Genomic DNA, 12,606 nt, shown 5'->3' on the forward strand with positions numbered 1-12,606 from the left:
TTAGAAGTTTCTTTATGACGTCTGTATTCTGTGTATGGTCCTTCACATATTGAACTGTTCTTCTAGGTAAATATGTGTGTAATGCTTGGTCACTTACACCTCCAAACTACAGTAACAGTTTTTGTACTTGCGTGTGCCTACAAACATTTCAGGTTCCTCATTGAGCTATGACACTACTGTCCCCTTTATCACGTTTACTGAACATGTAGGCTTTTTTTGTTTTAGTTGGCCTTTATAATTTGGTAACCATTACTACTGCCAGTGACTCGTGCTCACCGATACCAGTTTCAGTTTGGATATCCTCAAAAACTCAGATCTATTTATTGCCATTGGATCCAATATATTCCATCATGAGTGGACTTTTGAACTATCTGTTCTAGATAGTTTTCAGAGAAGGCATTTAGTGTTGTTTCACAGGATGTCTTGTTAGCCCAATCTTATTTTTACCCCCAAAATCTCACTGTTATCAATTTTGGGTTTTAATCAGCTTTCTGTACCTAATATTTTGTGACCTCCAAAGCTTTTTAGGTGCACTCCAAACTCTGGCACTTCATTGTGAATTGATGACTATTATTTTAATCCATGTGTATTTGGAACAGGGGTCTCCTGAAGTCCATTAAATGGACTGGATGGAGAGTCAGCTAACTTAAAAGACTATGTGTGCACACCATACAGTCAGCTATATGGGTTAGCAGGCTCTGATGGGTAGCGTACATTTAACCCATTTATGGGTACACTGTAGTTCTCAATCCTGTGGCATAAGCCTAGCAAGTCATAGTGTAGTTTATTATAGACCCTCCAAAGTATCTGGTTCAAACCTTCCACTCAGCTCACAATGAGGGAGCCAATATATGTTCTGGGGTTGATTTCCCAAAATTGCTCCAGGCAAGTGCCTGAATGTTTCCTCTGAAGGGGCATAGACAATTTCCTTCCCCATCCTTGACATCACATGAGCTTGTGTTCCATCTCTAATGAGCTCAATGTCTATGGAATGTTAAACACAATCTTCCTTGCTTTGTTCCTTTTTTTTACAGGGCGTATAGATATTCCACTGACATGCCATTCACAGTCTATTGGACAAGTGGTGACAGATTCTGATCTGCCTGTAGAGGAGAGAGAATCCATAGGAGAGGATAGTAGTTGAGACATTTTTGATACCATTGGAATGGTAAGTGCGAAGACAGTGGTGACGGTGGGGGTTCTGTTGTGAACAAAGACTGTGGAATAGGAAGTAGGAGGGGCACATAAATGCATATCTTGCACAATTTGTAAGCTGCAGCTAGTAAGTCTGCAAATGACTATATTAACAGGACATGTCAGTGTGACCAATAATAATTCGACAAATGTAGAAGCCTGAGTCAATAGTTTCTCACTAAATTACCAAAAAAGGTATAGTAACATGAGCAAAGGATCAACCAAAGCAAAACAGTTGAGACCATATGCTGTCAGGAGGAAACTTCAGAAAGAAAAAGAGTGGTAAAGAGAGTAGTGCAGTGGACATTGTCACTTCCTTTGCTAGTGACAATGTAAAATAAAGAACATGTGGCACATGGAAATTATGTATCAGTCTCTGACAACCTGTTCATCAGAGTTAGGTACATATAAAATTTTCTTCTCCTTCATCTGTCTTTCGAGATTGTGGTCTTCTCATTTACCCTTTCATATAATCACAAATGGCTGATTATTTGAAACTTTTCCTACACCTTCGTTACACGAATACAGTAGCAGTTACTGCCACTGTTGAACTGTGCATTTTGAGAGGGCCATCACCAGCACTCAGAATGAGAATGTGTTTCTGTGCAGGTGCCAGGACATTTGTGCTTGCATTATACTTTCTGGCTATGGACGTGATGGTGACCAATCACTTAATCAGTGCCAATGTGTATGAGTCCAGACACTCAGTACTGGCTGGTTCTGCTGTCTAGGATCCCACACCCATCTGGTGCTGCCATGCGTGCAGTGTTCCAGAAGAGTTCTTGTATGGCTCACTTGGGTGAAGGCATAGGTATTCAGGAATGGCTGTTTATTAATTTGCTTGTAGGGGTAATTTCGTATCCCAAAGGCTAGAGGTGCTGTGAACTTTTATATCCACTTCACTACCCTTCTTTTTTCATTGCACTTGACACAATTAAAGTGACTGGAGTCTTCAGCTGACATAGCTCAGGGCTTTTATTCAGAGTATGAGCAGTGGGTTAGAGTAAACCATGGACCTTTAGAACAGTAACCAAAGAAGCTAAACTTCTAGCTTGGTAATAATAACGTGCTTCTGTAGCAGTACTACTGTCACAGTTGAAATCGTTATTATTCTTCCTAGCAAAGTTTCATTTCATGAGTCAGGCCTTTCCTCCATTACATCATTCACTCTTGCTGAATGAAGCTGTGCAGTCATTGTGCCACTGACTCATATATGTGAGCAGCAGTGTTCAGATTCTGAATGTAGGTTTTTTTGTCATTTTCTTAAGTCCATTCAGGCAAGGAATGCTGGGATTGAGCCTTCAATAATGGCGCGGCCTACTATCATTCTCATCCATATGTAATACAACATAATGCCCCATTTCTAACATTGCCCCTCCCTTTTCTTCATATTCTTCTGTATTTCCTTTGTGCCACAGGCTGTACTAATAAATTGTGTTTTTTTTTGTAGTTGAAAACTAATTTATTTTTTAATGTTCTGCACCATTTTTATAGGTATGCACCTGAAAGTCTGAGAGATGGGAAATTTTCTCCTCAGTCAGATGTTTGGTCATATGGAGTGACATTATATGAAATGTTTTCCCGTGGAGAAGATCCTATTCTTCCAGCTTGTATCAACCATCAAGATCAACAGGCTCTGCTGACAGCACTTGAGAATGGTGCACGCCTGCCGTGCCCGTGCAGCTGTCCACAAGAACTTTATATTAAGCTCATGTGTTCGTGTTGGCAGGCTGAACCATACCATCGTCCAAAATTTTCAGAACTTGTTAAATGCATTGAGGATTTGATGATTCATTACGAGTTGCAACCAGCATTCTAGTCAGTTTTCAAACTTTTATACTGTGATACATTTGTTGAAATTGGTGCATATTTTTCTGTGGTGCTGCATTTAAATATTTTGTTCTTTGTGTACAAAATTATGTACTGCTGTGCAGGAGAAGTGGCACAAACATATGATTTTTTGTACAATTTCGTTTTTTATACCATCAATATTGTTGCTCTTATAAATATATTTTGTTGCTCATATTGCTTTTTGATATAGTGTATTCTTCATATATGTGTACATATATGTGTATAGTAGTCAAGATGTGAGATATTACTTTTGTGATGGCACTTAAAACAAGCAAAGAGCTTTAAGACCTGACCTTCAGCTGGTGTGTTACATAAAGTTGACAAACTTAGTTTACTTTTATATGAAAACTTTATAGCACTGTTGTTTTCTATGCTGCTGATTAAAGAGAATCGTTTCAGAGTTCTTTAAGAGTCATTGACATTTCTATTTTTAGCCATTAAATGATTTATATTGTTTCATATTTGTAGATGTCCATTTGTTAAGTAATCATATCACCTAACTTCAATAAATATCATTTATCTTTTTTATACTATGCGTATTGTGTTTTTTCCAGTGTTTTTATTTGGGAACACTGTGTTCAGTCAGCTGCATTTTGCAGATTAGAATGAGATATAAATTTGTACACATATTTCTTCTCATGGCATCACTGTATGATAAAGATATGGTGCACAGTTGTGCTTTAAGACACAACTGTGTAGTTTTTTATTGATTGATGTTGGAAGATTTCAGACAAACCCTATTTCTGCAGTCAAAGACTTCACTGTATGAGTAGCCACAGTGAAATTAAGCAAGATTTCAATTTTTATTTTCACATTTATGTTAAAACTGATGTTTCAAATTTTGCAACATATACCACTGTAACATCTATTACCTTACAAAGCAGTTTCAGATTCCATTTAAACTTGCCTCTAAATATGATTCATAATAATTTGTCATAAGGAAAGTGAAGTTTACCCTTTCCACAACATTTCTCTCCCTGCAGCATACTATGTGCAGGACTTCCTGCAAGCCCTACTAAAATATGTGAAGGAGGAGTGGATATTTGTCAGCAGATTTTTTCAGTCATATTCCTTAATACACACCCTGAAAAGTAATGAATTTAGTGTGTCAGAAACATAGACAGATGCTACAGGGTATTACTGTATGGCATGTACATCACACTTAAAATATATTGTGCATGTCGCATATGATATAGAAAGAGAATGTGTGATAAAATATTGTTAAATAACTGTAAAAATTTCTCTCATGTTTCTTTCACAAACTAATTTTACAAACAAATTGATATTATGGATCACCAGAGCATCTGTGTTATAGTATTTGGTGCAGATTTAGTTGCAAGTGACTGCTTGTGAGATAGAACAATACACTCATCTGATTACTGATAAGCAGTTAAGAAACTAAAGGTGATATGAATTGAAAGAGAGGGAGAGTGACTGAACTAGTAAAGAATTCTTGTACAGGAACATGCTGAATTCATATAGTGGCAATTAAAACAAGCAGCTCACTAATAACTCTTGGTGCCCTATATTAAAAGGTAAATTAACAAAATAAATCCAAGACAATGCACTACTTAGGAGCTCTCCCATGAGTTAAAAACTAGATAGAAACTTCACATCGGCTTTTGCCATTTCAAGATGGGAGGTTTCTCTGTTACATTATCAGGTTAAAACAATTAATTATTTTGACAGTTTTAACAATGAGGGGGAAAAAGGGGCATTTTTATTTTTTGTAAGAAAATCTTACTGGTAAGTGAAAGGTATACACAATTTATCATTTTTATATCAGTAATGTGTTATTTACTGAACTTTTAAAGTAAACATTTTTTTTTCATTATTTTTAAAGACTGTTGCTAAAAATAGATAACCATTTTAAATCTGTGCATCTTATTCATTAGCACATCACATTATGTAAACATTGGAGTTACCTCTGCCCAGTCAGTTGTTCAACAGCTGCACTCCATTCACCCGTACGCATTTCATTTGCAAACCTGGTGCAATAATTTCTCTTTGTTAATCTGTTGAGGGTTGGTTTTTTTTCCCCCACAAACTACTATTTTTCTTATAACTGAAAGTCAATTGATGATAAGTTTCTTCATCTTGGATTCTACAACCTCAGTAAATATGATAAAGGCAGCAAAAGTGTTTTGTCCTTTATCAATCAGTGAGATCTGATGGGCAGAAAGAAAACTAAACATTTTAATGTTTTGTTAGTGGGAAATATGTCTTTAGTATATGGCATTATGCAGGGGACTGATCATGTTACATTTTTTGGGAGAGCAACATAGCTGATCTCAATTATAACAGAATATTCTGTGTATTCCAACAACTCCAGCAACGCCCTGAATTCCTATATCACAATTCAAGTTGACAAAAATGGGAGAAAAATTCATATCTGACAAATGTTTAGTTATTCTGTTAGAAAAGATATGCGTAAAATGTTTGGTGATGTTTCCTTTTCATTTTGTACAAGCACTCATTGTTTTAAGAACAGTGTGCAATTAAATGCTTTCAGAAAGAGAATTAAAAACCATTAAAACTGTTTGTTTGTGTGTGTGTGTGTGTGTGTGTGTGTGTGTGTGTGTGTGTGTGTGTGTGTGATAGAGAGAGAGAGTGCTTATTTTTGTAAGTATTCTGCTGTGCCTGGTGGAAATGTCCAGTGAGCCACTCTCTCATGCTTCATAAAGTAATATGCCACACATAATCTGAACTGTATTCTGAACCAAACTGTGCATGAAAAATAGGTATGTAAATATGCGGGTGTATGAATAATATTTATACAAAAGATTACTCCAGTTTTCATTTTTTAGTCTGTTTTATTTGTTATTAGACTGAGGCTACAATCCTATCTTGCGAGCAAAATCACCTTCTAAAATAGCCACAGCAATTGGATCTGTGTATTAGTGTTATAAATGTTTCAATTGCTCCCTTTGCAATTTGTGTCTCAGTTGAGAAAAAGTTGTGACTCCTTTGTTCCGAAGGTATACAAACACTTTCATGAATCATATTCACAGACTTGTAAAGAACATATAGGTTTAAAATACATTTTTTTTTAAATTTATGCACAAAAGAAATACTTTGTTGCCTGTTGTTAGTGTGCTGTGATTCCTTCTCCATTATAATACACAAAGATGCATATAAAATCTCTAATGACCTCATTGTCAATGGGACATTAACCTCTCACATTTCATCAAATGTAGTGTGGATTTAAAATGAAACTTAACAAGTGTATAAGAACTTCCATTGTAAGATGTACCTTCACAGCCACTTGTTTTAAAGATTTGTTAAAATAAGATGTTTATGCTGCTCCAGTGCCAGGGTACTTAGACTACCGGACTTAGACTACTGTTACAAGATGCACAACAGATATTTATTAGTGACAAACATCATGGCTGGTTTTTATTGTTCCTAGAAATTGTTAATCAGTATTGTTAAAAATTTTGCTGTCCAGTCACATTAATGTGGCCACATGTCAAAAGTCTGAATAACCACCTTTTGCAGCATTGGTCGCTGCGAGATATGCAAGAAGAGTGTCATTGATGTTCTGAAAGGTACCAGCAGGGTTGTGGAACCATGCTGACTCTCCACTGCTGTGAGTAGCTGCATTATGTTTCATTGGTGAGGATCCATGGCACACACAGTCTCAATTGTCTTTAACATTGGGGAGTTTGGTGGCCAGGAAAGTATGGTAAACTGATCTTGGTGCACTTCAAACCAGTCAGGTACAGTGCAAGCTGTGTGACACATTGCATTGTCTGCTGTTGTTAGCCTCTTGATTCATCTGCCCAGTCAGTTGTTCAACAGCTGCACTCTATTCACCCGTACGCATTTCTGCAGCTGTTGCTCACCTCTCTCATCTACAGCTCATGGTGCACCACAGTTGTCTCAGTGCAGGTTTTGGGTAGCAACATTTTTCCATGCACTGTATGATTTAACCAAGGTGGCACATTAACAGTTTACAAACTTAGCCACTTTGGAAATGCTTCCACCCTTGGCCTGAAAACCAATGATCGTACCCTTTTGGACGTCAGAGAAATCACTCCGCTTCTATATTATGACAACAACTGCAATGTTTTCTGCATCCCCCTGATATGCTGGGTATTCCCTCCACTGCTAGTGGTGCCACCTGCTCTCTGTGAGTGGTTATTGCAAGTTGACATGGGATATAGGCACTGGGTACATTAATATGACTGGACCAGGTATTTGCCGTGTAAATAAATGTGGAACTGTCCTTTATTGCTGCATGTGTCTGAGTGAGGAGAACTGAGATTAATTCTAAGGGTATCAGTCCTTGTAAAGAAATTAAAATACGGAAAAAGTGCAACCTTAAGCTGTGTTCAAGTTTACAAACCTGCTATTTTTGTCAAAATAACTAGCAACTATTTAAAAAAAAAAGAAAGAATAATTGTCTGTGTGTGTGTGTGTGTGTGTGTGTGTGTGTGTGTGTGTGTGCGCGCGCGTGCGCGCACGTGCATGTGCGTGTGCGTATGTGTTTTGCATGCTCCAACAAGCAACACCACGTCTTCTCCATCCCACCGTGCTATCCTCTCCTCCCCACCGCACACCAGCTCCCTATCCCCACAACCGGTTTGCTACTACCATCAGGTGCAGTTACAACTGTCTGGCCACAGTGGCCATAGACAACAGTCGTGGTGTGCGACTTGTGCTTGTGTGAATATATGTGTGTGTGTGTGTGTGTGTGTGTGTGTGTGTGTGTTTCCTACTTTAGAAGAAGGCCTTTTGACCAAAAGCTAAAAAGGGTAGCAATTTGTTCATTGTGCCTGCCTGCTTGGTATTGTTAGTAGCAATTTATCCTTTTTGTATTATTGTTGTTACTCCATCCTGAACTTTCCATTGTTTATTTTAAAGATAAAATAAAACTGAAGCAATTGTAAAAGTAACAGGCACTTCATATCCTTAACAGTGATATATTATTATTTCCTTTAGAACTAAGGTGACACACTGTATCAACCTTTCCATTCATCTCTTACAGGTGTCTTTCCTGCAGTCCATGTAGCATCAGCCCCTGGTATGGTTTTGATGCAAAGGTAATATTCTCACTACTTAAACACATGGTGAAGATGAAATATTGTTAAATGTGATTTGAGACTTTCTCGGCGTATTCCATTCGTGAAATCTTCTCGGGTGATCAGCTGAGTAAAGGCGTCGTCTTCTCGCAACGTTTCGAAGGGTTTCGTACCCATCATCTTCGCTTGAAGATGATGGGTACGAAACCCTTCAAAACGTTGCGAGAAGACGACGCCTTTACTCGGCTGATCACCCGAGAAGATTTCACGAATGAAATATTGTACTTCATGTAACAATGGAACTCAGTTTCTGAGTCACTATACATCTGGTCATTTCTCCCATGTTTCATGCTGACCCCTTATCTCACTAGAACTCAACTCCATACTTCAATATAAGTTTAAATCTACAAGTAAACAACAGTACCTGCACTTTGCCAGTTGCTGTCCTTTCCATAAGAAACATTGCCTCTGTTACTGGCTTGGCATCCATTGTTAATTTATGTTTGGTAATTACACAAATCATCATTGCCTGCGCTTATAACTGTTTCCTTATCAGACCAATTCACCCAGATACTTCCTGTATCTAGTTAGTCACCCCTAGTACTATGACACAGTTTAAAAGAAAAGAAAGCAGTTTATCCTTCTCACATAATACTAGCCTGGCTTGGAATACATCAACCACAACTCATGGTATGAATTCATATTCTTATGACCAATGTTGTTTGTTCTGTCTTGGCATTATGATCTAGGCTGCCAGTAATGCTGAATGGATGTTGACAATGTGCAGGTGACACAAAATTCTGTTTCACAGACCACAACCAATGTTACCATGGAGCACACTATGCAACACATAAAAAAGTTGTTTGTCCTCCCAGCATTAGCATTTGCAGTGTCTCAGAACTGTCTAAATCCCCCCTACCCCCTTACTACCATGATTAGTCCCTCCACATTTATTTTCTCATATTGTATCTCTTACATTTCCTCATTTCTGGTGCTATATATCTTTATCTTTTCTTTTATCTTCCCCTCCTCTTGTTATTTACATTACAATAGTGCCATAGTTCATATTTCCCTGAAGAACAGCTTGATTTTGTATTAGTCTGAAAGGCAGTGCATGCTGGCAACACAATACCCACCTGCTGAATGTAACATAAGTCACAATTTAGCATCATAATCTATATTGTCCCCTAATTACGATCGCTCTTCTGTGCCTTGTGAGAGCTGCTTATGTATTCCTTGTTCTCAGTGTTTCTTTCCAACGTCGAATTCTTGTATAAATGTCTTTTTAACACAAAAAAAGAGATCACAAGTTCCAAAATCTCAACTTCTATGCACTGCTACCTAGATTTCTATACTGTGTTAATTATTTAATTGCAGCAGTTTCATTCTCTTTAACATAGTCTGAACTGAAGTTTATGCGTTTGATAGAATACTTTATTAATGCAACAACATATTTTACTGAAACACATTATATACTTGCTAAAGCTATGATATAATTGCAAAATGGTATGAAACGTTTTATTAAATATTATCAGGAGTGTATGGTGTTTTATACCCATGTTATGAACAAAGCCATTTTTACAAAAGATTGTAAAACATGAGAAAAATCAGTGTGTATTTTTTTACAATTGCTTCTCACAGGCAGTGCCCAAGAGTTTTGATAATGAAAATGACGACATCCTAACAGTTCAACTCCTATGGTTGGTAGTGACACAAGTACACTGCACAAGCCAAGCAAGGCATCCTCTTTATTCTGTATATTCATAACCAAATACACAATCCTTTCACTTTTTTGTTTGTGGACATGCTTTTCCAGAGAAAAATTTAACCGGCTGTTGTTGTTGTTGTCATTGTCATCATCATCATCATCATCATCATCATTGTCTTCAGTCCAAAGATTGTTTTGATGTAGCTCTCCATGTTTGTCTTGTCCAAGTATCCTCATCTCTGCACCACTGGTACAACCTGCATCCATTTGGACCTGCTTACTGCATTCAAACCTTGGTCTCCCTCTCAGTTTTAATTCCACATACTTCATTTTATTACTAGTAAACAATTCCTTGATACCGCAGAATGTGTCTCATCTACTTTTAGTCAAATTGTGCCTTTTTCCCTAATTATATACAGTACTACCTCATTTCTTTTTCCATCTAACCATCTAATCTTATGCATTCTTCCATAGTGCAATATTTTCATCTGGACTATTTATCATCTATGTTTCACTCCAGACAAATACTTTCAGAAAATACTTCCTGAAACTTAAATTTTTATTCAGGATCAGTTCGAGAAATTTGCCACACAAATAACATATCACTAGATGCCCCCCCCTCCTCCTTTATTCCTCATACACATTCATCCCCATCAATTTTTCACTACCAACTGTGAAATGCACTTTGTGTTAATCTTTCACCCTGGTGCCCCTTGTGGCCACTACTCATTGTGAAATGTCCTTTATAGAAATCTTACAGTTGTGGCACATCTGGCTTGGCACCCCAAGCTTATGCCTTAAAGCAGCCCTTTTTATATCAGATGTTAATAGATTCCTCTTTTTGACAAATGTTTTCCTTACTCTTGCCTGTCTGCATTATATACCTTCTCTACTACAGCCATCATCAGTTATTTTGCTGCTCAAACAGCAAAACTCATCAGTTACTTTTAGTTTCCTGATGTGGTTCCCTCAGCATTGCCTGATTTAATTCAACTGCATTATTCCATTACCCTTGTTTTACTTTTATTGATGTTCACCTTATAACCTCTTTTCAAGACACTATCCATTCCATTCAAGTGCTCTTACAATTCCTTAGCCATCTCTTGACAAAATTGCAATGAAGTCAGTAAACCAAAAGAGCTTTTATTTCTTCTCTGTAACCTTCAATGCACTTTTTCAATATCTCCTTGGTTTCCTTCATGGCTTGCTCAGTGTGCAGACTGAATAAGGTCAGGGATAGGCTACAACCCTGTCTCACTCCCTCTCTACTATGACTTCCCTTTCCTTTCCTTTGACTCACATAATTGCAATCAGGTTTCTCTACAAGTTGTAAATAACCTTTTTGTGCTCATATTCTATACCAGTTACCTTCAAAATTTCGAAAAGTGTAGTCTAGTCAACATTGTTAAATGTTTCTCTAAATCTACAAAGGGTATAAACATAGGCTCACCTTTCTTCAACCTATTGTTTGAGGTAAGTCATAGGGTCAGTATTGTCTTGTGTGTTCCTACATTTCTCCTGAACCAAAAATGATCTTGAACAGGGCTGGTCTTTACCAGTTTAGGAACATTATGGGATAGGAAATACTGACTGGATAATGCCTAATGCACATGCATTGGAGTTTATGGATGAAAACTGTGAGGTACTGAGAAAAAGTTACATTCAAATTTGCAGAAAATATGTGAAGGCTATTGTTAACTATAAAGTGTGTTTAGTGGTTAATAATCTCAGCTTTTCAAAACTCTTGAGTTTTCTGAATGAATCTTGAAAACTCTGCAAGATAGTGTTCATTGTTGTGAAAATTCCTGCCAGTGACAGCCTGGGACTCGAACCGGTAACCTTGCCTTTGGTGGGAAATGGCCCCACCATCTGAGCTATCAATGTACATGACCCACTCAAAGGTTCAGTCAAACTACTCATGAATGGCAAGGTTCCAGATTTGTGTCCCGGTCCAGCACAAAGTCAACAATTTTCTAAAACAGTGCACAATCCAATGAGAGTGTAAAAATATTTGTTCTGAAATGCTCCTGATCTGAATCGAGGATTATTGGTTTGACACAAATCAAGCCTATTTACTGGAACAGCCTACCCAAGGTCACCACTAATCAACCATTTCAAGGGCTTCAAGTCTTGCTGCGGCACACAGTTTAACTCTTCAGCTCAGTTTCCACCACCCATGCCTCCCTCCTCGCCCCTCCCCCCACAATCACAACACCCTCTACAATTTTTACCTTTAACACTTGCCTAAATTATCAAATTAATTATTCCTTGATGCCTCAGCATGTGTCCAATCATCCTTCTGTGACGTAATATTCTTGATACACTGGTTTGGCATTAGTGCAGCTATCCTAACTGATGTCCCTGAGAATGGTTTTATTACTTCCAAAAGCACCAAAGTTGGGTATAATTTGAGTAAGACTTCCCTGCTCCCCTGTCACATGTGATGCTCCCCTGTTGCCTGACACAGTGTTCGATCCTTGTAAACGCATATATAACCGTCATATGTTTAACATGGCTACTCCGCAGCAGAAATCATTTTGTGTTTTTGAGTTTGTGAAGTGCAATCCCGTGATTACAGTGCAAAGACGTTTGGAGTTGAGGTACCAAATTGATTCTCCGAATGGGTGGAACATTCGCAGATGATATCGACAGTTTCTAGACACAGGATGTGTATATAAACGAAACAGTTCTGGCCGCCCTCGTGTCCTTGAAGAAAATGTTGCACGAATGTAGTTCTTCAGAATCAACTCGTCGTGCCAGTCGGTAGTTAAACTGCCTACAACAACAATTTGGCGTGTTTTGAGACGTCATTTGGTTATGAAGCCGTAC

At 37.8% G+C, this 12,606-nt stretch overlaps 1 protein-coding gene across 1 annotated transcript in view; it reads left to right on the forward strand.

Moving 5' to 3' along the window:
• Positions 1-3,448, forward strand: part of LOC126187914 (tyrosine-protein kinase hopscotch) — a 157,961-nt gene extending 154,513 nt beyond the window's left edge. Inside the window, exon 17 of the mRNA XM_049929271.1 lies at positions 2,689-3,448. Coding sequence (XP_049785228.1) covers positions 2,689-3,013 — 325 coding nt within the window. The 3' untranslated portion in view covers positions 3,014-3,448. The remainder of the gene's footprint in view (positions 1-2,688) is intronic.
• Positions 3,449-12,606: the final 9,158 nt, after the last annotated feature.

Source organism: Schistocerca cancellata, chromosome 5 (assembly GCF_023864275.1).
Source record: "Schistocerca cancellata isolate TAMUIC-IGC-003103 chromosome 5, iqSchCanc2.1, whole genome shotgun sequence".
Taxonomy (NCBI): domain Eukaryota; kingdom Metazoa; phylum Arthropoda; class Insecta; order Orthoptera; family Acrididae; genus Schistocerca; species Schistocerca cancellata.